The 26,285-nt window shown below is 38.7% G+C and overlaps 1 protein-coding gene across 1 annotated transcript; it reads left to right on the top strand.

Moving 5' to 3' along the window:
- The first annotated feature begins 18,921 nt into the window (after positions 1-18,921).
- On the top strand, positions 18,922-23,587 carry LOC115687941 (cytokinin riboside 5'-monophosphate phosphoribohydrolase LOG7-like). The gene is made up of 7 exons (XM_030613652.2): positions 18,922-19,092; positions 20,213-20,310; positions 21,235-21,265; positions 21,657-21,756; positions 21,869-21,939; positions 22,837-22,980; positions 23,261-23,587. Exons 1-7 carry the CDS (start codon positions 18,961-18,963, stop codon positions 23,354-23,356), a joined length of 672 nt encoding a protein of 223 aa, XP_030469512.1. The 5' UTR covers positions 18,922-18,960; the 3' UTR covers positions 23,357-23,587.
- The last annotated feature ends 2,698 nt before the right edge of the window (positions 23,588-26,285 follow it).

Genomic DNA, 26,285 nt, shown 5'->3' with positions numbered 1-26,285 from the left:
TAAGAGGGTAGCCGAGTTAATTGTCCAGAAGGAGTCAAAGTGGAATGAACCGATGCTACAGCAGCTATTTGATGAACATATTGTCAATGAAATTCTTACAATCCCACTGAGGTCACATGACACTGAAGACAAACTGGTTTGGTTAAATGCCAAATCTGGGTCCTATACAATAAAGAGCGGCTATAACAGGAACAGAGACCTTGCGAAAAAACCAAATCCAAATCAGGTATCTTCTTCATATCAAACCCCCAAAGCTTTGTGGACTAAAATTTGGAAGGCAAACACAATACCAAAGATTCGATTTTTCCTATGGGCAGTATGTCAAAATGCCTTACCAACAAAGGAAAATCAATTCAAAAGGAGTATTGTACCAGAACTGAAATATAATTTATGTCAGCAACATCCCAAGACTGTTGAGCATGTTTTTCTTCTCCACCTGTGGATGAAACAAGTCTGGTCCAATCTTTCGCTGCAAATCAAGATTCCCAATCAAGGTCTCCCAAGAATTGAAGAATGGCTCTTGAACTTTAGCGTCACAACTGTACCTTTCGAGCTCCTTGTGACTGTCCTTTGGCTTATTTGGAAATCAAGGAACAATTTCATATTCCGAAGACTAAAACCAAATCCACAAGAACTGGTGTACTCAGCTCAGTTGACGCATAATGAAGCACGAGGAAGCAATTTAGGAAAAGGAAAAGCTGTTAAAGGTTAAGACTTACCTCAGATTTGGCGAAACTCGAAACCGGGAGTACTGAAGATCAATATCGACACTTCTTTTACTGAAGGTTCAACGACAGGAGCAGTTGCTGGTGTGATGCGAGATAGCCGCAGAAGAATTGTAGATGGATTTGCCAAAACATTGAGGGTCAGCTCTGCAGCTCAAGCCGAGGTCAGTGCTCTTATAGAAATGCTAGTTTTCTTCTCTGAACGTGCTATGGATTGCCTTCAATTAGAATCAAATTTTTTAGACATGGTAAGAGCTCTCATAAGTGCAGATCATTTCAAGTGGGATATACGTGTGCTTATCTTGAAAGCCAAAGATCTGTTGAAAAACTTTTCTAATATTAAGTTGGCCCATTGTAATAGAGAGTCCAACAAAGTGGCAGGCTGGGTAACTAAGACTCAAAGAAAAAATTCCCTACCATAGAATTGGACCCTCTACCCCCCTCCCAATCTTTGGAGTCTACTTTGTTTTGATGCTTTGCCGTTGTACTCGCAAGCTAAGACTTAAGATATGAATGAATATTGTTATTATGAACAAAAAAAAATGCTGCTTACAAACTTAATATTTTAACAAAACGACAAATCGACTTTAATCAAAGCAATGGCCGCACGAATTCTGAAGATTCATTTACTAGTTTCCTTTTCCTCAGACGAGCATTTCTTCTTCTACTTTTTTGATAAAGAGTAGCCATCATCATCATCATCTTGGCGATAGACAATCATCACACAGGCAATCAGTATCCCAATAGCAATGTCCTGTTTGTGGATTCTTGATATAACAAGTTGGAGAACCCTTCAAAGTCAAAAGACTTGATGAGCTTCCCCGTAGGACATCTTGCTGGTTTCTTATATGGTTGCATCATCAAGATGGCGGGGAAAATAGAGGGAGATTCCTCCTTTTCCTTTGAGCGGTCTTGATGGTTACGGTGCCATCTTTCTTCTTGGTGAACTTGGCGTCTACAGATTGGATCGGTCTGATGTTTTGACGAAGCTTTTCATAGCTTGTTGCCCGAGAATGGTGTAGGAGTTTCACCAATTTAGATATGGGCATCTGTCGGGGTGCATGGACATATGATGTTGTCCTGTTGTTCTCAACAAAGACCAGAAGGGCGTCTTCAGCTTCAGCCAAAATTAGATCAATGGCATGGTTCTCAATTTTGTATGCCACCAGGTAATGGAAGGTGGCTCCTATTGAATCTGGAGTGAGGAGCGCTAGTAATTTGAAACTGGTCTTTCAATGCCGGAAAATATCTTAGGTACAAAAAAGCCATACTGAAGTGAAGTTAGGGAACAAGGTGACAAACACATTGCCACCAATCAGGGATGCTTCGATCGTACCAATATAAGCCTACTTGTAGTCAAGAAAACGGGCATCAAGAAGTGCCATTCTTGCAACTACACGCAAGCCTTTTCTGCTATGGAAATTGAGAGCAAGACGAATTGCTCTAAAGTGGAGATAGGTACATCCCTATTGCATCCACGGTCGAGGAAACTTAGAAGGCATCCGAAGAGTAACAAATTATTCTTATTGGGTAGCAGGAATAGAGTGTTGATCAAATTTGGTGGATTAGACGTATTCCTTACCTTCCTTAGGAGTATGTCGAATTAGTTGCTTTATGGATTTAATGAGAGAAAAAGAAGCTGATTTAGCGAAAGTAGAGTGTGGATTTACATGGGTGAAGAGAAGTATAGATAGTTTTCTCATCTTTATTGAGAAAAGAAACATCATCAAAAAATGTAATAGATTTAGGACTTGAATACTTTTTATTGGTATAACAACTAACAATTCTCGAAATACTTTGTCGGATCAAAGGTTTAAACACTAGTTGCTTAGAGGTCTATTTCCCTCGTGGCCGACTCTAAGGGCGCGAATGATAATTATTATATTTTCCTATTTTTTTATTTTTTTGTTTACGGGAACAGGTCTAGAACAAAAATTCGTTTGATAAAACAATTTCATTTTTTTATTTCTGGGATAAATTTTGGCCCAGAAATAAATTTGGAACATAAATGAGAAGTTAAAATTGTATGCTTTTCTATTTCTTGAACCAAACAGAAATAACAACTTTCTTTTATTGCTCACCCTCGCCGCCCACCGCCGCCCACTTGCCAGCCCACTTGCCACCGCCCATCCGCTGCCACCGCCACCACTTGCCGGTCGTCCACCACCTCTCGCCCGTTGTCTGCCTCCGCCCGCCCACCGGCAATTCGCTGCCGCCGTCCGTTGCCCACCCACTGGCCATTTGCCTCCGCCCGTTGCCGCCCGCAGGCCATCCGTCGCCCCCCGTCACCACCGACCGGCTGGAAGAACATTAATTTTGTGTCGTTAGCAAACACTACTGTTGCTTAGAAACTCGTCTAGGGAATAGAAATAATTTTTTCTATTTCTAGCCAAAAATAGGGTCAAGGAAGAGAAATTTTATAATCCGCACCTTAAAGAAACCAATATATATGCTCTTATTTCTTTAGCATCTCGTGATCCCTTTTCGAAAATCCAACACCTCCAAAATAAATTACTTATATGAAGTGGGAAAATTGTCCAAAAAAACATAAACACATTGCATTTTTACCAATTCAGTTCTAAATCTTTCAATTTTTCCAATTTAGTCTTAAACATTTTGCATTTATGACAATTCAATCCGTCCGGGCAACACTGACATGGCAATTTTTTTAAATATTTTAATATAATTTTTTCCTTTTTTTTTCTTTCTTTTTCTTTTTTTTTCTATCCTTCTTCCCCTGGCCGGTCTGACGACTTGCCAAAGACGAGGGCCGGCAAGGTCGACCTTGCTAGCCTCCAGTGAAGCTCGCCCCCGCTGACCACTGGCAAGGGCAAGCCTCACCGTCGTTGGGCGAGGGAGAACCAGCAACGGTGGCCCTGTCTTGGCTGGGCGAGAAAATTCAATATATAGAAGCAATATAGAAGTCGATACCTCATGACTGAGAACTCATTGGAGGGAAATTAGGAAAAATTATCAAAAAAGTCTTAAATCTATTGTAATTGTATCAATTCAGTTCTAAACTTTTTTTTTTGCCAATTGAGTCATAAACCTTTTTTGCATTTGTGCCAATTCAGTCCATCCAGCTAATATTAGCCGATCGGCGTTGACGTGGCGCAACTGGCACTGCCGTGGTGCAACCAACGCTAACGTGGACGATTTTTAATAATATTTTAATATTTTTTGAATTTTGATTTATTTATTTATTTATTTTTCTTCCTTCTTTCTCTGGCCGGTCGCTAGACCGAGGCGACTGGCTAGAGGCAAGGGCCAACGAGTAACTTGCTGGCCACTAGTGAGGCTCACCTCATCGTTGCTGGGTGAGGGCGAGCTAGCGTGGCCATTGGCGAGGCTTGCCCTCGCCGGCCCTCGCCTCTGGCTGGTTACCTCGGCCTGGTGACCGGCCAGAGGAAGAAGGAAGAAAAAACTAATTGGTACTCCAACCACTTTGAATAACTTCTTCTATGACATTACTGATTTAACTTTAGGGGCATCGAAGGATAGACATCTAAGAAGGACATGAAAATTCCGTAGAATTACAAAAGATATGGGAAAAGAGACTTTTACTTGGCTAACGGTCTCGTCTACGATCAGATCAAAAGCAAAACGTTACTCGGGATGTTCGGTCTAGGTAATAGTTTGATAGTTCACTTGCCCAACGCACTTACTATAGCATTGCAGCGATATCGCAGCGATATCTCACTGCTAATGAGAGGTTGAATTCTGATGATTACCTATAAACGAGTATGCATAAAGCTATCATTTCTCTCTCTGTAATAGTAAAAAGCTTGCTTCACTTTCCTTTAAGTTTGAATTAGGAACACTTATTTGAGAAAATGAGAGTATTTCGGGCCCTTATTTGGAATTTTCTCATAAATTAATTGTACAAATAATGACGGATTCAAGAGAGTTCGTCTAGAGCTGTTATCTTCTAATTTTTTGTTGGATAGTGTAAGTATCAAAACCTATGAGATATCATATAATATTTTCATATCAGCCCCCTCTTTCGATAGTTGTATGTTGTGAATTATTTTTCATTTCGCCTATCCTAAAATTTATAAGCTTTTACTTCATCTACCATGGACATATAAGAAGTATGTGCTCTAGAGATACCTAAAAAATTCTCAAAGAACAAGTCGAGTTGAAAATATTTGAAGTTGACATTCACTTTGGCCTAGCCTAGGGCACAACTATTTAAATAAATTTATTTGAACAGTCACTTGTTTGAGCCGTAAACCAATTATAAATGAGCAAGAAACTACTTTTTGGGCTAGTGGAGCACCGTCATTAGGTGAAGTGACAGTGTCCATTAGCTTAGCAAAATAAATTTATTTAAACAGTCACTTGTTTAAGTTTTTAGATGCCAGGGTCATTAAGTAATGCCCAAAAAATTGTAAAATTAGGTTTATCATATCTTTTGGTATCAATCTTTGCATCCCTGACATCAGTTTTCTGATATCAATCTTTGCATCCCTGACATCAGTTTTCTTGAGAATTATGTAATTTACGAATAAATTATTATTTCTACTTTTGAATTTTCCATCTAAAATTTGAAAATGAAAAAAAAATGTATAAAACTTGTAAAAAAGGCTTAGATGACACCCTTTCCGTTAAATAGAAAGACAAATTACGAGAACCACCGGATTAAAAGAAGTAAAAAGTAGAAGTCATGCTTAACATACTTGAGGAAAATGGGGGAAAAATTCGAAATGTTTGTGAGTATGAATAGAGGGAAAATTAAAAATTGTTACAACTTTCTTTGCATTGGTCTTGACCCTCTAGGTGGAGCTCGGGATAGTTTAACAGATGGCTAGACGGCCACGAGTAATCCTCTCATCGAGGCAGCACTTGGATTTCAAGCGGACTCTCTGAAGTCTTACTTACCTCAATTGGATTTCTTATCATTGATTAAGGGAAACTAGATCTGCCACTGGCCTAATCTAGGCCAGTTAGGAGCCGAGTAAGGTGTGAGAGTCCCCCTTTCTATAATGTCACAGGATAGAACATTTATGACCGATGCAAAAGGAAATTTTATAATGTTCATACAAATTTCCCAAAAATGAATCAATGCTAAAGAGGGAATTAATTATACCAAATATTGCAAGTGTGATTTGCAAGGCAATTGATGTATTAAAAAAATATGACCAAAGAACATTCTCCATGTAACGCAAGCCTAAATCTAATACACTCGACCAAAAAAAAATCCAATACAATGGTGGCAGTTTTTTTTTATGTTTCATGCGTTTGCTTTCCTAAAAGCCAAATCTATTCTATATGATAGAATATGTAGGTTAAATCTATATGCAATCCTAAAGACATTCTTATTTTTTATTTTACTTTACGAAAATGCTTTCTAAATTATCAAGTATTAGATACATGAAATTTTTATTTTGTTTCTTTGATGCCGTGCAAATATGGAATTAACTAATGTGAAAATAGTAACAAGATAAATAAAAATAACCAAAATGATCATAAACAAGCATTATGGATCCGCCAATCCGGGGGAGCGGTAAAGCTTCATAGTATCTTTCTGTCCTGATGCAGATAGTCGAAACACATATTTATGGAAATCTCTAATGTTCTACATGATTTTCTACATCTTTTCTTTAAATGTCCTGCAAATGTGGAATTAACTAATGTGAAAATAATAACAAGATAAAATCTTGAGTAACTTGGAGTATGAAATTCTTGAACACGGACAGTTTACCTCAAACGGGGATGTCGTGCAAGGATGAAGAGGACCATGTCCAGGCTCGGCAAGAACGAAACCTCGAGGTGAGTTGACAAATCACCAAATGGATGACGAAGGATCCCCGGCTCGCTCACCCTAAAACCCTACGAACTGAACCTGAAATCTCTCTAACCCCTTGGTTTTCCTAACCATCTGAGCAGGTGATTTCATTAGGTGAATTTGAGGAAATTAGTTGAAATTCTTCGCAGCTGGAGAATGGTATCTGAAGCTCAAAATTCGGCTGAAGAGTGCGGAAATTCACAGTTTTTATGAAATTTGTCATGGCATTGGGCCCGTCTAGGCTAGATATATGGCATCAGGGCCGGCGAGGCCTGACTCAAACCGGGCGACAGGGCCCAGAAACACTAACTTGTAAAAAATTAAGAAATAAAAAAAATCCAAATATTATTATAATGATTTTTTTTTGCCACAAATTGGACCTCAGAATTTTGATCACAATTTTCAAATGATAGTGCAAGAAAACTACGGAGAAAAATTTAGGTGTCAACGACAATTTACACTCTCCTCACGCTTCCAAAAACAGTATAATTTTGATGGGTAGCTAATAATTTGTTCTTAGGTTAAGCATACACTGATGAGAGAGCCATATGAGTTTGTGGGAAGAGTTATATCGCGAACTAATTTAGGACAAATGATTTGACAAAAAGACATCAGCAGCATCGAAAAATGTAATTATTATTGGTTAAGAAAGACATCATTTCATAGAAAAGAAAAGTAAATCCCCTATTTGCTTTAGCTTCAATTAAACAGATCACTTAGATAACGGCAAAAGAAAGAGTGTCTAGGTAATGGCCTTCCTTATCAATCTAGTAATAACAACTCTGCATAAAAACTTATCAATGTCATCCGACGTGGACACCGACGTCATATACTCGATGCTAATTTGTGCACTATGGCATCCATATCATATCTCTCCCCCCACCCTTCAGTGTCTCTCTCAAATTCGAGGTGTGTAAACACAGATATAAAGGCTTCATGATATCGATCATATCCACGTACGCGCGCGTGCGCACACATATAGAGAGAAGGCGCTGCTATGGTGGTGTTGGCAAGGCAATATGGGTCAAGCACTGACTTTGACGATGGTGGCGCTGGACGGCTAGGACGGTGGCGACAATGACAGCGGCGGACTGAGGTAAAACAGAGAAGGGCGAAAAGAACAGGGAAAACACAGCAAAACAACTTGTTGACTCGAAAGAAATGAAATGACGTGTCAGTTCACGTCATTTTTGGCTCACCAAAGTGCTGAATTAGCATCCATTGTCAAACAAATAATGCATAACATGATGTTATATTCGATGAAGGGGCCACATTGAGAGAATTTCTCAAAGTTTACAAACAAAATTCAATTTTTTTTTTGGTCAGATAATCCGGGGCCAAATTGAACAGTTGAAAAAAGTTCAAGAATTACCGGTGCCATTCCTCCCGATACATATATTAGCATTGAATGACACAATGTCCACTAGAACTTATTTTCGATAACTGTCTATGTTGTCCAATAGCTTATTTTCCGTTTCAAGATTTATGAAAGTTGGTATTTTTTTCAATTTTGGAAAATTCAGTGTTTACTACTTTGCCAAATAAAGGGTTGTTGGCAAATTGGACTTGGATGCAAATTTGAAGCGAACTCTTTTTCCGTGCGTGATCTAAGCGTGGTATTGTCAATGAGCAATCATATAGTTCGGGGCACGGGAGATTGGATCATATCTCCAGTGAAAAGGACTTAAAGATTGGTAAATCATGAAGTTCCAAAGCTCTTGATGTTACTGATCTTGATATTTGTGTAAATTGCATAAAGTCTAACCAATCTAAAGAGTCCACCGAGAGCGCCAAGAGAAATTCTGAGACTTCAGAAAATCAAACAGGCTAGTATCTGCCGACCAAATACTGCCTGCCTCAATGGTCTGAGATGTTTTATCTTATTTGTAGATGACCAATACAGCATATGTATGTAGCTTTGTTTTCTATTTCAGAAGGACGAGGCGCCTTCAGGGCTTATAAAGCAGTGGAAAGGTACACAGGACGCATGGTGAGTCCATTTGCAAAGTTCCTTGAAGAAGGCATTATCAGGCAACTACAGTGCCTGGCACACCTCGATAAAACGGGATTGCCGAAAGAAGGAACTGAATGCTCATGGATATAGCGAGGAGAACGATGAGTAACTCCAGTCTGTTTGTATCGTTTTTGAGAGGCATCAAGCACCGCTGTGCGCATTTTAAACTGAGTTCCATCTGAGGCTTTTGCTCAGACTGTTAATGAAGATGAAAACAAACCAGCCCTCACAATTTTCTGATTTCGCAGAAAGAGAGAGATAGAATAGAAGACTGAAAATATTAACATTAAAGCAAAAAAAACCTGTCTAGAACAAGCTTAATAGGAACCTGTTTTTTTGAACTGCACACAAACGTGCAAAAACTGACTTGTTCCACTTCCTAGAAAATAGCTAACAAAGTAACTGTCTAACAAATCAAACTTGACAGCAAAACAGAAAAGACTAAAAAACGACAAGAAAAAAACAACAGCAGCACTGGGACACAGCTCCAACAAACTCCTCCTTGGACTGGTTGCTGCTGCAAACTCCAATTTTCTCCCTTAACACTCAAATCTTTCAACTTGAAGTGGCTTTGTGAACATGTCTCGCAAGCTGATCTTCCGATCTACAATAAACCAACTTAACTTCACCACTTTGTTGCACTTCACGCAGAAAGAAGAATTTGATCTTAAAATGCTTGGTTTTGCCATGGAAAACTGGATTCGTGATATTGCTAAAGCAGCTCGATTGTCCACATAAACTTCAATGCAATCACAAGAACTCAACCACGTATCCTTCATTATCTTCTTCACCACAAAACTTGATTTGCACCGCAGAGCTGCTATAAACTCAGCCTCTGCGGTGGACCGAGCTACAATCTCCCGCTTTTGGAACACCAGGGAGAAACAAGCGAGAACCAAGAGTGAAGCAAACCGGATGTACTCTTCATGTCATCTACCGAGCCACCACCACTATCGAAAAACCCCGCAACTTAAACTTCGGCCTTTCCTAAACTTCACACCAAAGAACAATGTTCCTTTGATGTATCTCAAGACCCTTTTTGCAGCGACCAAATGTAACCGACTAGGACTACTCATGAACCTGGATAAAACACTCACAAAGAAATAAAATATCTAGTCTAGTTGCTTGTGAGATACATGAGACATCCAATTAAGCTTCTATACATTGAAGCATCTACCGCTTCTGTTCCATCATTCTTTTGTAGCTTCTCCTTAGCAAGCTATAGGAGTGCCGACACTTCTACAATCTTCCATCCGAAACTTCTTCAAAATTTCCTTCATGTATTTCTTTTGGCGATGAAAATCTCATGTGAAGTTTGTTTGATTTCCGACCTAGGAAATAAGCCATCTTTCCCAAGTCCGACATCTCAAAAGCTGCAAATAGACCTTGCTTCACCCTCTCTATCAGCCCACATCATTCCCTGTCACCAACAAATCATCTACATAGAGTGACAAATTACAACACCGTGATTCACCTTCTTGACATAAAGAGTGAACTCACTCAAGCTTCTTACAAAGCCAAAATCCCGCAAATATCCTGTCTATCTTTCCATACCAAGCTCTTGGAGCCTGCTTGATCCATATAGAGCTTTCCTCAATCTGTATACCTTTTCTTCTTGCCCTTTGACACCGAAACCTTCAGTTGTTCAACAAAAATCTCTTCTTCGAGCTCTCCATTCGAAATGCAGACTTGACATCTAGCTGAAATATAGGCCACCCTTCTCTCGCCGCAATGACTAATAATAGCTGATTGTATCAAGTCTTGCAACAGCGCAAAAGTTTCGAGTAATCTACTCCCCATATCTCGAGCATAGCCTTTCACAACTAGTCTAGCTTTGTGTTTATTGACAGAACCATCAGGATTAAGTTTTGTTCTGAACACCCACTTAACCCCAATCACATTCTTGTCAGATGGTTTGTCAACAAGCTCCCATGTGTGGTTTTTCCGAATCATTGTCAACTCCTCCCGCATTGCCGCAATCCACTTCGATCCTCCTTAGCTTCCACAAAATTAGCGGTTCAAGCACGCCACATTGCTTCTTTCATAAACTTCAGCAAGTGACCTTGTGCCTCTTATCGCCATATCATCCATGGTATCTTCCAATCCATTCACAACTTCATCAACCCGTGCAGCTTGTTGCAGTTGTTGTTCCGTGATTTCTTCCGTTCTCGCATTCTTTTCTTCCATCCAATTCCACTCATCTTCCTCTAGAAAAACAACATCTCTACTTACAAATACCTTCCCCGTCATAGGCTGAAAAATCCTATAAGCCTTTGAATGTAGATCGTATCCAATGAAGACTCCAGTGCTCGCTTTTTTGATCCAGCTTTGTCCCTCTTGACCTGAGGAACATGCGTATAACACAAACACCCAAAAAATTTTAAATTCTTTACATAAGGTTTAACACCATACCATGCTTCAAAAGGTGTTGACCTCTCTAAGGCCTTTGTGGGCAATCTATTCAACAAGAACACTGCAGTACTAGCTGCCTCAGCCCAGAACTTCTTAGGTAACATCTTCTCCTGCATCATACATCTGGCCATTTCCATAATGCTTCGTTTTTCCTCTCACCGACCCCATTCTGTTGAGGTGAATAGGGGCGTTGAACGCTGCATAATGCCCGCTTCCTCACAATTTAACTTAAACTTGTGAGCGGTATACTCGAACCATTATCGACCGAGCATTTTGATTTTCTTCCCACTCGATTCTCAACTAAGGCTTTGAACTTCACAAACACATCAAGCAACTTCGACTTGGTTTGCGAAAGTAAATCCAACTCATCCTAGTCATGTCATCCGTGAAAGTAATGAAATACCTGTTACCATTGAGAGATGACTCTGACATAGGTCCACATAAGTCTGTGTGGACTAATTGTAGCTTCTCACATGCTCTCCAAATCCCTCCTTTGAAAGGAAATCCGGCTTGCTTGCCAAGAAGACAAGTTCGCACTGTGGAAATTCCTTCTCCAAACTTGGCAAATCATCTGCCAAGCTATTCCTCTGCATAAACAACATGTTCTTCCAGTGAACATGTCCAAGCCTTTTATGCCATAGCTCTGCATTTTCTTCTTTGCACTTCAAAGCCATTTGTTGCATTTCATGTGGCTTGAACAGGAAGCACTTGTCCTTCATTGGCATTCTCAACACTTCCTTGCTATTTGCATTATCAATAAGGCATTCCTTTCCTTCAAACTTCACCTTATAGCCCCTCTCAACTAATTGACCAACACTCAATAGATTCTGGTCAATTTTTGGCACAAAGAGAACATCTCTGATGAGCTTCTCCTCCTGATTTCCTTCAATAGCCACTGTACCCTTCCCTTGCACTTCGATATACTGTCCATTGCCAATTCTGACTTTGGACCTGACTGACCTGTCTAGACTCCTAAACAGCTTCAAATTGCCAGTCATATGATTGGTACAGCTTCTATCCACCAGCCATGCATCATTCTCAACAGGAGAACCAGAATAGGAAGCCACAAACAAGCATTCTTCCTCAGTTTCATTCACTGCTATCTGTGCTTCTCCTGCTTGCTGGTGATTGTTCTCTTTGCAGATTGCTTCCATATGACCTATCTTGTGACATCTTCGCACTTAGCATCGGCCTCCTCCAAAGATCTAAAGGACTCGATGAGTAGTTCCACCACGTGTTGACAAGGCTTCTTGTTCTTCTTCCATTTGCCGGACCCACTAGAACTTCCTTCTTTCCGCAAACTTGGAGTCACCTGCATTTCCTTTTGACGATTCCATTTCTTCCCTTTGCCTCCATCATTGAACTTCAATTTAGCTTGCAGTGCACCCTCTACAGGCTCTTCTCTTCTCATCAATCTTCTTTGCTCCTGTGCCTGCAGTGAACTTAACAATTCTGCAAGCTTTATGTCAGCTAAATCTCTTGTATTTTCCAAAGAAGCTATGGTTGCTTCAAACTTCTCTGGAAGAGACACCAGGATCTTCTGAACCAACCTTTCATCCTTCAAGTCAGTCCCTAAAACTCTTATCTTTTCAGCTATCCCAATCAGCCTATCAGAGTATTCCTTCACCGACTCGAATCCTTCATCTCGCCTGTCTCTCAAACTCCCTTAAGAGATTCAAGACCTTCATGCTTCTTATCTTCTCATCTCCCTCGTATTCATCCTTCAAGCAATCCCATATTGCCTTTGCGTAATCACATCTCATGATCCTTGTGAAAATAAGGGGTGAGACAGCAGCATATAGGCAAGACTTTGCCTTGGCCTTTCTTGTGGTTCTCTCTTTATGGAACTTTATCTGATTCAAGGTCGGATTGTTTGGAAGTGGAGCAATTTCATAATCATTCTCCACAGCCTCCCACAAATCATGACCCTCCAAGAATGCTGTCATCTTGACAGCCCAAACTTGATAATTTTCCCCAGCGAATACTGGAGCAGCCATTGCAGAGAATCCACTTGATCCTGCCTCCATCAACTTTGTCTTTGCAGGCTCGCTTACCCTCACTTCACAGTCCCTTAAGATCCCACAGTAGCTCTGATACCAATTGTTAATGAAGATGAAAACAAACCAGCCCTCACAATTTTCTGATTTCGCAGAAAGAGAGAGATAGAATAGAAGACTGAAAATATTAACATTAAAGCAAAAAAAACCTGTCTAGAACAAGCTTAATAGGAACCTGTTTTTTTGAACTGCACACAAACGTGCAAAAACTGACTTAAAAAACTGACTTGTTCCACTTCCTAGAAAATAGCTAACAAAGTAACTGTCTAACAAATCAAACTTGACAGCAAAACAGAAAAGACTAAAAAACGACAAGAAAAAAACAACAGCAGCACTGGGACACAGCTCCAACACAGACTCCTTGATCTGTGGAAAGGATGGAAACCGAGTTTAAGCCACTTCCGGTTATAGGGTTGTCCAGCTGAAGTGAGAGCTTATAATCCTCACTTAAAATAATTGGAACCGAGAACGGTTAGGGTTTCTAATTTGGGTATGTCATGAACTCTAAAAGATACAGATTTGATTGTCCTGCATGTGCACCTAGAATTGTCGAAGCAAGGAGTGCTAATTTTCTTGAAGATCTTGAACAAAGCCGGAGTATTTTCCCTCGAAAGACAGAAATTGAAGGAATTCAAACTCAACATGAGGAATCAAATGATAATGTTGGGACAATTCTTGTTCGTTTTAGCCAATCTTATCATGCCACTCCATCAAGAACAAGTTCATTCAGATACTGATGTTTCTGATTCACAAAATGAATGGAACTTTGTGGCATTAAGGAGCTCTCCCTGATGATTTTCTTGTATACTCGCAAGAGTCTGACTTTTGTGTTGGACCTGAAGATGACCCTAGCTCGTTTTCACAAGCCATGATTACGTGATGACTCCTATACTTCGGTGTGATGCCATGAAAGAAGACTTGGAGTCGATGGCTGAAAATCAGGTTCGGGGTCTCATTGATTTATCTAAAGGGCTATAACCATTCGTTGTAAATGGATCGATAAGACTCAAAGCTACCTTTGACAATGTCGAGACATATAAAGCCGACCTACCTCAACTTTGACTAAGAGCTACCTTAAATGGACACGAAAACACCTTTTCTAAACTGAGATCTTGAGGGAGAAGTAAACTTGAATCAACCTGAAGGTTTTTCAAATGAAAGTCAACTGGTCTACAAATTGAGAAAGTCAATATATGGACTAAAACTACCTTCCAGATATTGATACTCTGATATTCACATTCACAATGAAATTACCTTGTGAAATCAGGTGCGTATCTTGAGGTCAGTGTGAGCAAACTAATTTTCTTAGTCCTGTGTAGTGACATTTTGCTTGCCAGTATTGATTTGGGTATGCTATCTGAAAGAAGATTTTTCTTTCTCAAATTTTTAAGATGAAGGACTCGGGTGAAGTCTCTTGTGTCCAATTGGCACAGAGATTCATAGAGAAAGATCTACATCATTAGGAATGTCTCGAAACGGCCTTTGTTGAACCAAGGATTCTTATACGAAGCTATCGGAACTCCGATCACCTTGAGGTGGTTGGATCACTAGTGGCCGTGTAGATGCTAAACCTTAAACCTTTGGACTCGTGTTTCATCATGCTAGAGGCATTGCGTCTCGGAGAAATCACAAGCTGCGTAAAACTGTTGCATCCACTGTCGAAGATGGACATATTGCCTATTGTGAAGCTACTTCACAGGCTTTACGGTCAAGGAACTTCCTGTATGGGCTGAAGTACGTCGATTTCATTGCAAACTCTCTAAAGGTTTGCTATGGTAACTCATTCTCAGTGTTCTTTCTAAGATCCGCAACGTTGGGCATCGCGGCAAGTTTATCGTGATAAAGTATTTTGCTGTTAGCGATTTGAAGTGGATATTCATCGTGTTCACGGTGGACTGATTTTGTGGATCTCATATGACCTAAAGATTGCCGGCTATATATAAAGTATAAGGGTCATCAGGAGCATATGAAAATTGTTAATTCATTCAGTATTCGACATGCTTTTCTGATCTTAAAGACGTTATTTCCGCCTTCTTAGAAATATAGTCGGGAAAATTACCAAAAAAGTCATAAACATATTGTATTTGTGTAAATTCAGTCTTAAACCTTTTAATTGTACTAATTGAGTCATTGACATTTTCATGTTCTGTCAATTGAGTCCATTCGACCAATTTTGATTGGAAATTGCTGACGTGGATATTGACCATCTTATGTGGATGTCGACCATCTTACGTGGCACAACCGGTGCTAACGTGAACATTTTTTAATAATATTTAATATTTTTTGAATTTTATATAATTTTTTTGGTTTTTCCTTTTCTTTTTTGTTTACTTTTTTTTATCGAGTGCTAGCGAGGGTTGCTGGCCATAGGCAAGGGTCAGCGACCCTCATCGACTTTGGGCGAGGGTGAGGCTAACCCTAACTTGTGGCTGTCGAGGACAGCCTCGCACGAGTAGGGTGAGAGTGATTCTCGCCTAGGGGTGAGGGACAGCCTCACTTGTGGTCAGCGAGGGCAACCCTCATCCAGGCGTAGCCCTCTTCGACCATTACCGGTGGTTGGTTACCAGCAAAAAAGAAAGAAAAAGCTTAAAAAAAAGGAAAAAAAAAGAAAAGAATTTAGAAAAAATTTAAAAAGTTGTCCACGTCAGTACTAGTATGCCACATGAGATGATTAGCGTTGGCTGGATCACCACGTCAGCATTTTCCGATCAAAATTGACTAGATGGACTCAATTGGCAAAACGTGAAAAGGTTTACGACTCAATTGACACAATTGAAATGTTTAGGATTGAATTGGCATAAGTACAATAGATTTATGATTTTTTTGGTAATTTTCTCAAATATAGTATATTCCATTTTTGTGCACATAAAGCGAGAATGGATAAAGTTTGCTGGACCCTGAATGAACTATAGTGTTTCGTCCATAAAGTGACCTAACTCATAAAGTGCTCGTTGGAAGGTGTCGTGCATTGTAATGCATGGAAGGGAGCATTCTATCAACGACGGCTATGATTCGTGTTGCATCCCTCTACACGAGTGACAGTTTACTATAGCTAGATTATTTGATGGCCATAGAAAAGTACTATCGCCATTGTCCGTTGGTCATGCCACGTGGACCGAGTGGGAGAATGTTAGATATATGTCACCATAAGATAACTTAATACGGTCCGCTTGCCACAACTCTAGCATCTCAAGAACAAGCTAAAGATCTAGAGTAATGTGGGCGATTATAGGGTTAAGCCCTTATCCATCTAGCTATAGATAAAAGTTTATATGTTAGATAATGCTCTCTTGATTATGCATCCGTGCTTCCATACTCGAAGTCGTCCTTAAAGTTAGATTTATGGTTGCGACATCTAAAACTTACTCTCGGACATCGGTATGCTTATTCCAATGCGTATTTGCGAGTAATTAATATTTTTCTTGTCATAAATATTTGCCAATTTGTGGAATTTCCTTTTTCTAGTTAAGTCATGCCCATTCCTTCTTATTCATTCTCACCTCTCCCAAACATTAATGAAAACATGGTAATGGAGCCTTTTCCATCCCCGATATCCGTTTTTATTCCTTATTATTCCAAGTTACCAACCACCATAATGAACAAAACTAAGGTCCCATTCCACTCTTCTCATTGATTAGAGTCATGGTCGTTGGACAGACGACATGAGTGACATAGCTCGTCATGCAACTCGACACCTCTCTCGTATGTCAATCATCCGATGATGGCTCTGTCGACTGTCCTTCGCACAATAAGTTTATGTGACAAAAATCAATTTGGAACGTGATCAATAGAAAAATGCATGATACAAACATTTCATATCAAACCAATTATCCAAAAAAAAAAAAACTCTATGAAGCTTTAGCCCGCGAGTTTCATCCTTTTTTTTATTAAGTCTAAAAAGAAGATATCTATTAATTCATGTTAACATCAAATATAATGTAGAAGAGAAGAGTTTACTCCTCCTTTATTTAACAAAAAATGAATGATTTGGAAAACATTTTTCTATAAATGGTCGCTTGTATCGCACAAAAATATTTTAACAAAAAATATTTTCATCGTCCACGAAAATATTTTAAATATAAATTGTGATTGATAATGAAAACATTTTTCATTGACTAATGATTTCAAGCGATACAAGCTATTATTTTTAGAAATATGTTTTCTAAATTATTCATTTTTCGTGAACAAACGGAGCCTTAAACAGATTCCGCTATTATTAGCTTTACTTCAAAATCAAATTGACGATAAAGATATAAAGTCGAAATTTTACAGTTTTGGAATATTTTTATTTTCTTTTTGTATCAAACTAGCAAAAAACCGAAAAAAAAAAAGTCAAGTCAAAATATTAGTTGGTCGTCCAGATTAGTTTGGAGACAAATTGAAAAACATAAATTCGTTAAAGAAAAAGTAAATATTTGAAAACTTGATTTATATGTACATTATAAGATAAGAAATATTTGAATTTAAACTTTCAAAGTGGTAGAATTTAATGAATCACCTTATTGTTATCTTAACCAATTTTGAATTTCCATATTCATCATTTGATCTAAATTTGTATACTTATGATTCATCTTAACAATATTAAAATAGTAGGGAAAATTTAAAACCTATGCCGAATTTTTGTGTCAATAACAATTAGGATCATCTATTTTTGAAAACACGACTTTGTACATTCGATTATATTATGCAAAGATGCACCACCAAATGATAAATTAATCACACTGGACCAAAAACTCCCGAAATACCATAAGCTCAAACCAAAGAGACACCATACATCTAACCTTACTATAGGTCCGTCGCCTTCCTCTGCCACCTCTAACCACCGCGACCTCGGATCAAGTTGTGAGTTCGTGATGTCGACGTTGTCTGTGGTCATCATGGTCTTTGCAATGTGATCTCGAAGCTGTGCCGTTGCTTCAAGGCCACGGTGGCGGGCAGCAGGTGTGAGGTGCTATGGTGGCTCGAGCGGGGAATTTGTAGATTAAGGTCGTCGGTACGAAGGAAAGGGAGAATAATTTTCAAAAGAAAAATTGACAATGATGTAAAATTTACGGGCACAATTTAGCAAAATTTGTGGTCCGACCTTGTAGTTTGAAAAATAGAGGAATGGTAATTGTATAAAAAAGTTTCAATCATGCAAAACGCGAGAAATATAATCAATGCATCTTAACCTATATAACTGTGTGTATTTTCCTATAATAGTCATGTCCACTTATTGATATTATTTCACATCCTTACAAGAATATCTCGATGTGATTATAAAGCGATTGTCGGTAAAAATAGATGAAAACACGGTAAAAATAGATGAAAACATGTTGATTTGCATCGGTTTCAAATTATGTCATGTCGTGATGTGTGGAGTTCAATCGAAATTGTATATTCGTGTCGTGTTGGGGGGCTGTCGGCTTTAGGGCTGTCAAACCATATCGGTTCTATAAAAATAGGTTTGGTTCCGGTGGAAAGAAGTTTGGTTTCGATTATAAATTCTTGGAACTGATATTGTGCGAAAAGGTTCTAAGTTTTAGGTCCTAAAAAAGCTTCCATAAAAAAAAAAAGAATTTTGGAATACAAAATTTGGGGGTATTCGTAAAAGGAGGAAAGAAAAACTTTATCTTTAATTTGTGGGTTAGGAGTGTGGGTACTAGCACATTAAAATAATAAATATAGACCTATCAGCTTGTTAGATATTTACACTTGGATAGACGAGGCCAAACAGGAAGTTTAGGATTGTTTTTTAGAGATTTTTTTCCTTTTTCCTTTTAACAATCCCACTAAATCGAAGTATCATAATTTCTTTTCCTATTTCTGTAGATTGTACGTACCTTGTTTGTCAATTTTTATTTTCGATTCCACCTTTCCTTCCAAATACTATATAACTAGACGAACACACGCGCACTTCGTTCCCATTCCCAACCCTCCCCTCCTTTCATTTCTTTTCGCGCAGAGGCACAGAGAGAGAGGAGAATGACAGAGACGCGGTCGTCGGCGTCGTCATCGTCGTCGTCGAGGTTCAGGAGGATCTGCGTGTTCTGCGGAAGCAGTTCAGGGAAGAAATCTAGCTATCCAGAAGCCGCTATCCAACTGGGACAAGAACTGGTATTTCTTTTTCATCAGACCCACTTGTCGATATCTCTTTATTTCCTCTCTTTCGTCTTCTGGGTCTTCTCATCTTCCTCCGAAACGCAATGGGAAGCCTTCCCTTTTCCTGTTTTCTTCTTCTTTATGCCACTTTTACTGGTTCGTTTTGGTGGGGGGACTTCCGACCATCAACCAAGCGCAAGGCAGTGTTCAGACTCCATTGGTGTGTCACGAGTTTTTCACACTGAAATCAGACGTTCTGCTGATGTCAAAATCGTTCCTCTCTCACTCATCGTATCTGTAATTCTAAGCTTCTTTAAGGTTTTGTTTGTTTTTACCAAGAGTAGGAGCTAACTCGGTTCTACTCTCGATCCCCCACCCTTTTTGTCTTCGTTCATCTCGTGCTCATAAATTATTGTTTCGACTCAATTCTTTTCCTCTAGGAATAACCAAAAACCTCAAACTTTATGTCTTCATATGAAAAGATTTGTACACCTCTCCAACGTGGGGCTGATGATTGTAATGGGAAATTACACGGGAAGGGTTGATTAGGTTTTGAGGTTTTGGGCATGAGGGGGAATGCTAGCTGGAGCCTGCCTGTCAGTTGAGCAGCCTTCTTGCATGATCTCTCTCGTTCCCTGTAAAAATTTTCCTTTTCTCTTTTTGCCATTTTCCTTGTTGAAATTGAATAATAGCTGTTAAATGTTCTTTTAAGTTGTGTTTTTTTTTTAAGAAAAATTATCACCCATGCCTTTGGTTGGGGAACCAAACGTGCTCTCTCGGTATCATGAGTCGTGTGAGCGTGTTGGCTCCTATCTTGGGCAATTCCACCTATCACCCATGAATTTTTTAATTTTCCAATTTTTTAAAAAAGAATTCGTGGGGTTCCATAAAAATATCCATGTCCCTCGCGAGCCTCTCCTCCTGTAGGGGGGGCTTCTTCACACTCGCACACAGCGACACCATTCCAAGCTCAGTGTTTGTTTGTTTGTTTAGTTTAATTGTTGTCATCGTGTTTGTCTCTTGGAGAAAGCAAAAACATGATTTCTTTCGTCCCGATGATGGTGATGGGCTCTCTGACACGTGTATTGATGGGTTTCTTTTTTATCTGTTTGTGTTAATCGATGAGGAAATGAAGGTGGAGAGAAGGATTGATTTGGTGTATGGAGGTGGGAGCGTGGGATTGATGGGTCTTGTTTCTCAGGCTGTTCATGATGGTGGGCGCCATGTTCTAGGGTTTGTTTTCTCTCTCTCTCTCACTCTCTCTCTACCTACACACACACAAACATCGAAGAAGGACATGAGCATATGCGGGTCTCGAGAGACATGCATCATTCATCACCCATTGTTGTTGTTTTCTTTTTTAAAGACAAAACTTCTCGAACCATGCAAGTTATGAACAACTTTTCATGTGGGTCTCATTCCAGCGCAAAGGCAAACATCATGGGATCAAATGCTGGGCTGACAAAAAGGAACAAATCATGTTCTGTCGAGCAACATTAGATACATTAATATTAACGTAGAAAATTAGTATACTACAGTAATATGTATGCCTAGCATTATTCTTGCAGTGCACTCTTTTTCAACTGCTGTTGGTTAAACTAAAGTTCATCTGGCCGACAGTCACAATACATCTAATAGAGTTGAGAAAAGGTTGCCCTCTTTTTACTGAGATATGTTGGCTTTTTGGAGCAGGCTTTGATCAAAAGTGAATCCATTTCGGTCCTTGAAAATGGCAGTAGTACACACTACTCACACTCGAGAGGCCTTCTCTCAAAAAGGAGGAGACGAAAGGACTCCGTAAGAATGATGAAACTTTTTTCCAGGATAACTGGGGCTAGCCCTGTCAAAACCATTGATTTGGTTTGACAGAATTTTACATGAAAAGGGCAAACACAAAATCGAGCCCCTAGTCTTTGTGTTCCATGATTACCAGTAGAAAGAATGAATTCAATAGGCTTGACATTTTGCTTGAGTTCGAGGGCAAAGGTTACATCAGTCAGTGGAATTGTAACTTGAAAAGTTTCTAAGCAAATTTTTCCGAAAGCTGCCGCTTTGTGGCCTCGATAAGCTGCTAATACTGTTCACACTAGAGAAAAACTGCCACTTTGTCTGGTTTGTGCTTCGTTTTTATTGATCTATTATTTGTTTATTTTGCAGGGTTATTCCGAGAACTCTTATGTCTAGAGAGGTATGAATATGTGCTTTATATCTTTTCTTTGTTTTCTGTTTATTGGTTGTGGTTGTTGCGTGAAGTGTACTAGCCGTAATGATGAGACATCTACTCAACAAGGGCAAATCAAACTGAACCGGGCATTATGCGATGGGACGCTTATGGCAAATGGCTCTGGCAGTCCCCGCTTCATTCCTCTTTCTTTTCCAAAAGTTGATCTTCCACTGCTATGACAGACCCACCAACAATAGAGAGGAAAAATCTCATAAGAGCAAATATCTTTCAAGAGTAGCAGAGAAAAGAAAATACATGCCCTTTTAACAAAATTGCTTTGAAGATTTTAGTGATCGAGGGTGGCGTTTGGTGTAAATGTCAATACGAGGGTTACAAATTTGAGTCTTTTTCGCAGATAGCTGGTGACACTATTGGGGAAATAAGGACCGTGTCTGACATGCACCAAAGGAAAGCCGAAATGGCCCGTCAAGCTGACGCATTCATCGCCCTTCCGGGTACTACTTTGAGTCATTCGCACCAACATCATAATCACAGATGAAACAAGATTTTAATTATCCTTTTGATCATACGATTCTTTCGTAACTAATTAAGTATGATTGTCATCAGGTGGCTACGGCACCCTCGAGGAGTTGCTTGAAGTCATTACTTGGGCTCAGCTCGGCATTCACCGCAAGCCTGTGAGACATTTTCCTTCTATTCTTTTCCCACCTCTGACATCATCATCTATAACTAAAAATTGATACTAAATTCATATTTGTTCTGCATTATTCCCTCCATGTTGGACAAATTCATGTCGCTGAAAAACGCAGCACGATAAATAAGCCAATTTCCTCTTGGATCCTATGGTCATGAACAAGATCACAGCATCCACAGGGAACAGCTGTATCTTACTTACATACACTTATAATCGATTTGGCTTCGTGATATTATAGTAAATGGTAAACATTAGTTAAATCATCACGAGATTATAAGTTGCTGGGCAACTTGTCGTTTGCATGTTCATGCACATTCTAGGGTTTCTTTTTTGCAAAATCTTTAGTTCTTTTGTTCTTGCGGATCTTATGACGTACTAATTTAATCTATCGAGCTGATCAAGATTTCCATATTCTTGGAAGGGAAGATAGAGCGAGGATTACATACTGGTCAATAGATCTTATCGTGTTGTGATAGGGCAAATGAAGGAGAATCAATGCATGTGTAGTTTCATTCGGTTCACGTGGAAAGATAGCACAAGATTTTGTTCATATCTCAGTCGTGGCCGTGCGTCGTGTGATTATTAGGAGCTCGATTGGAAGCATCTCCGTATGAATGGGAGAAAAATTATAGTCTAATTAACCATTGATTAAAGTAGACTTGTTGGTCAAAAGAAGGCTGTCCCCTTCTTTCTTTATCATTGTTGTATTTTTTTTCTCTCTAGCTAGCTCTTGTTTCTTCTAACTTTTTCTTGGGGGCCAATCTGGAGATGCATTTCGATTTTTTGTATGTGCATGGACTGTGGATAATGGTATATAATCACTTACTTTACACATGATTTGATTAATAATTTTTAATATAGTTGTTTGAATGTTGTGCAGGTGGGTCTTTTGAATGTGGATGGGTACTACAATTCTTTGTTGTCTTTTATTGACAAGGCCGTCGATGAGGGCTTCATCTCCCCTAGTGCACGTCACATCATCGTGTCTGCTCCCACCGCGAAAGAACTAGTCAGGCTCCTTGAGGTAACTAAGCAACTTAATTAATAAAAAATATAGAATAATGGGTCGTCAACTTTAGTAATTATGAGGAGATTAAACGTCAAATTACCTTACGTTTCTCAATCCGAAAGCGTCGAAAAACATTTGACTCTCGTCCCGCATTGAAAATGGTGTCCCTTACCGACAACCCTTTTGGTTCCAAAAGGGCATGAACATGAGTAACTTTGAAATTGGTGTTTTATTTTTTATTTTTTTGTTTAAGGAATTGAGGAAGAGAGATTGAATGTTTGAGTGGCTGTTTCAGGAATATGTCCCGCAATGCGAAGACGTGACGGCCAAGCTCGTGTGGGAGGAGGTGGACAGACTGAGCTACGTGCCTGAATCGAGCGTCACCACGTGACGAAAAAGTAATCGATGTGGAAACTATATTGTTTTACTCAGAAGGACTAAATATAATAAAAGTTGGCGGTGGCGGTACAATCTTCAGCACAGGACAGGTTACATTTTGTTCTTTTTGGGGGGGTTTGAAGCAGCGAGACTCTTGTCTCGAGCAATACGGTCTGTGGAAAGGATATTGTAATTTTGCCTTCCTTTTGTTTAATGTCGAAGGAATCATCATCAGTTCAGGCTTTTTGGCTTCTGTCTGCTCCATTCGTTTCGAGTGTTTTTTCTGTTTCTGGGTTGGGAGATGTTGCAGCATCCGAAACTGTGTTGCGTGTGAATGTTCCAAAAGCGAGAGGAAGGGACGGGATCATGCCTTATCACAGAACATAACGCTTAGTTCGCGTAGTAACGCAATCTCCCACGTAATTAAGCTTTCGGTCGGGTCGCTCACTCTCTCCCTTGCCCGTGATTCCTATGTCCCCTTTCCTCTCGTGTTTCGCTCTTACATTGTACTATTAAGTGTTCGCCACCCTGCTCGATTGAGGACTCGAGGATCTCGTGCAATCATTCAAGAGAGTAGCACTTCAAGATCACTTTTGCACACAAGTTTAGGATAAAGGAGTACCGCAATAATCAAAGAATTCAAGGGTTCAAAGCATAATTACGACTGTAGTGCAGCTATTTACAGTGTCACCACTGTTCCTAGTATATGAATGGTAGTACTGTATTTTAATATGGTTCATCCCCATACCTTAAACACACTTTGGCTAATCCCAAGTCATGAACCAGCTATGAACTTCAAAGACGACGTACTTGGACTTTGCTTGCTCTTTTCTCATTCATGTCTAGTCCTTCCATTGCACTTGTTCATGCATGCACATACTGTGTGCATCCCATGTCCCGCTCTCGTGCACTACACTCATATAGCTCTTGATCAGCCCGTTCCAAGCTCATAACACCTAGTTGACTCAGGTCATGACGCTATGGTGCCCAAATATATCTCGTTTTTCGAGATATTGGTGAAAGCTATGGGCATCTCCAGTACTCCACGACAATTCTTGCAGGATCAAAATCTATTGCTACTCGAAGAAGACGGCAGACAGTTCTTCGTGCTGAAGAGGACGGCGATGGCCGATGGTTTGGCTGTGATGACTTGCGTATGTTTGCTCTCCCCTTAGCCTATGTTTGGAAGAGTTTGGATGAGGTAAATGAAAAAAGTGAAGAAAGATAAGGTGAAGAAATTAATTTCTAATTTGCGTTTGGCAAAAGTAGAAAAATGAAAGTAGTGAAAGTGTTGGGAATTAATATCATTAATTTGATTGAAAAGTGAGGTTAACCGGAAGGAAAGAAAGTTCTTTGTGAAAAATTACTTATAATAGTCGACTCTACGTCGTGAATTTTTTTCTTAAATATAGCACGGTTTAACAAAAATGTTAATTTAATTTAATTTTTTTAAAATGTATTTATCGAAATATTTATCTTATCAAGGCAGCAATATATCTTTTTCATTAATTTCTCAATAAGATAAATTCTTTTGATTACATGGTGGGATGGACTCCTCTGAAAACCATTGGTGCACACGTAAACGGGGAGCTCTACCTCTCATACTATCGGTTTTTCTATCACATTAAGAACTAACATCCCATAAAGCGAAATATAATATTTACTATTTTAGAAAATAACTTTTCTATGATATCTGGTGACAACATGTCACTCCAAAAACAAAATTGGAGTGAAAAGAGATATACAAACCCATATATTTTCGTCGATTGATAAAAAAAAATAAAATGAATATCATGATAAAATGATAAATTGGGATATAACATAAATGAAAATTTGTCTATCAAATAATTGAAAATAAAATAGATGACATTGAAGAAACGAAAACTAAATTTTTTTGCCACAAAACTTGTTAGGGAGAAAATATCAAAAAATAAAAATAAAAAGGAAAAGGGCAAAAATATCACCTGAAAAAAGTGAATCCTACTTAGGTAGCTATACATACATATATACTTACTTACTTACAAAAATTCAAATCTACATTCATCCTTGTAGCACACATATACACGAACAAATATGACAATTCACATGTGATGCAAAAGAAAATAACTTAATATTAGTTCATCGTATTGATGATATAGTAATTATAAGTCAAAGAAAATAGAAATTATAAACTTACAATAGCATTTGACAATATTATTTTTTTGCTCAAAGATTGATTTTCATATGGCAATTAAAATGGAGAAAATGCAATAATTCATTTGGATTTGATTGTAATTATTAATAAAGGATTATTAACGTAAAAAGATCGAAGTTAAGAAGAGAAGTATCAACCCAAAACTCAAATGACTTGAGGAGATCTCAATTGGAAAGATACAATTCTATGCTTTAAAATTGGATGTGATATGAAATAGATTAAAAATTGAATATATCTTAAATTAGAGTGGAAGAAAAAATTTAAAAAGTAAAAAATGAAATCGTTGATTTGTTTAGGGTAAATAAAAGAACATGGAAAGAAAATAAAAAATAATACTGAAAACGAAGAAAAGTTCCATTTGTTTCTCGGAAAATGAATTATCTGGAAATTATTTTCCACAAAACAATCGCTTGTGTCGGTTATAAAAATGAGTGAGAGAAAAAAATATTCATCGTCCAAGAAAATTATTTAGACATAAATTATTTCCAATAATGAAAATATTTTTCATTGACTAATTATTTTAAGCGACACAAATTATCATTTTAAAAAATATTTTTTAAATAATTTATTTTCGCGAAATAAACGGAACTTGAATTGTGAATTCTAGACTTAATTATTTGAGTGTATGCTTTCAGCCTGCTAGTAGTGACAGTTGCCTTATCGCTAGGCTCCTTAACTTTCACATATGTGAAGTGGTAGCTTTATATATATTGTTAGCAATAACCAATCATTCATCAACTGGAATCTG

This window comes from Syzygium oleosum, unplaced genomic scaffold (genome assembly GCF_021117445.2).
Source record: "Syzygium oleosum isolate NSW1041296 unplaced genomic scaffold, Sole_v2.1 Sole_v2.10, whole genome shotgun sequence".
Taxonomy (NCBI): Eukaryota; Viridiplantae; Streptophyta; class Magnoliopsida; order Myrtales; family Myrtaceae; genus Syzygium; species Syzygium oleosum.
This window is presented reverse-complemented; position numbering and strand designations above follow the sequence as displayed.

Bases quoted from the DNA above. Each gene is read 5' to 3' on its own strand.
- LOC115687941 (XM_030613652.2), top strand. From the start codon at position 18,961: ATGACAGAGACGCGGTCGTCGGCGTCGTCATCGTCGTCGTCGAGGTTC. The intron at 19,093-20,212 runs GTATTTCTTTTT...GAGGAAATGAAG, and splicing joins TCCAACTGGGACAAGAACTG to GTGGAGAGAAGGATTGATTT. The intron at 21,266-21,656 runs GTATGAATATGT...TCTTTTTCGCAG, and splicing joins GAACTCTTATGTCTAGAGAG to ATAGCTGGTGACACTATTGG.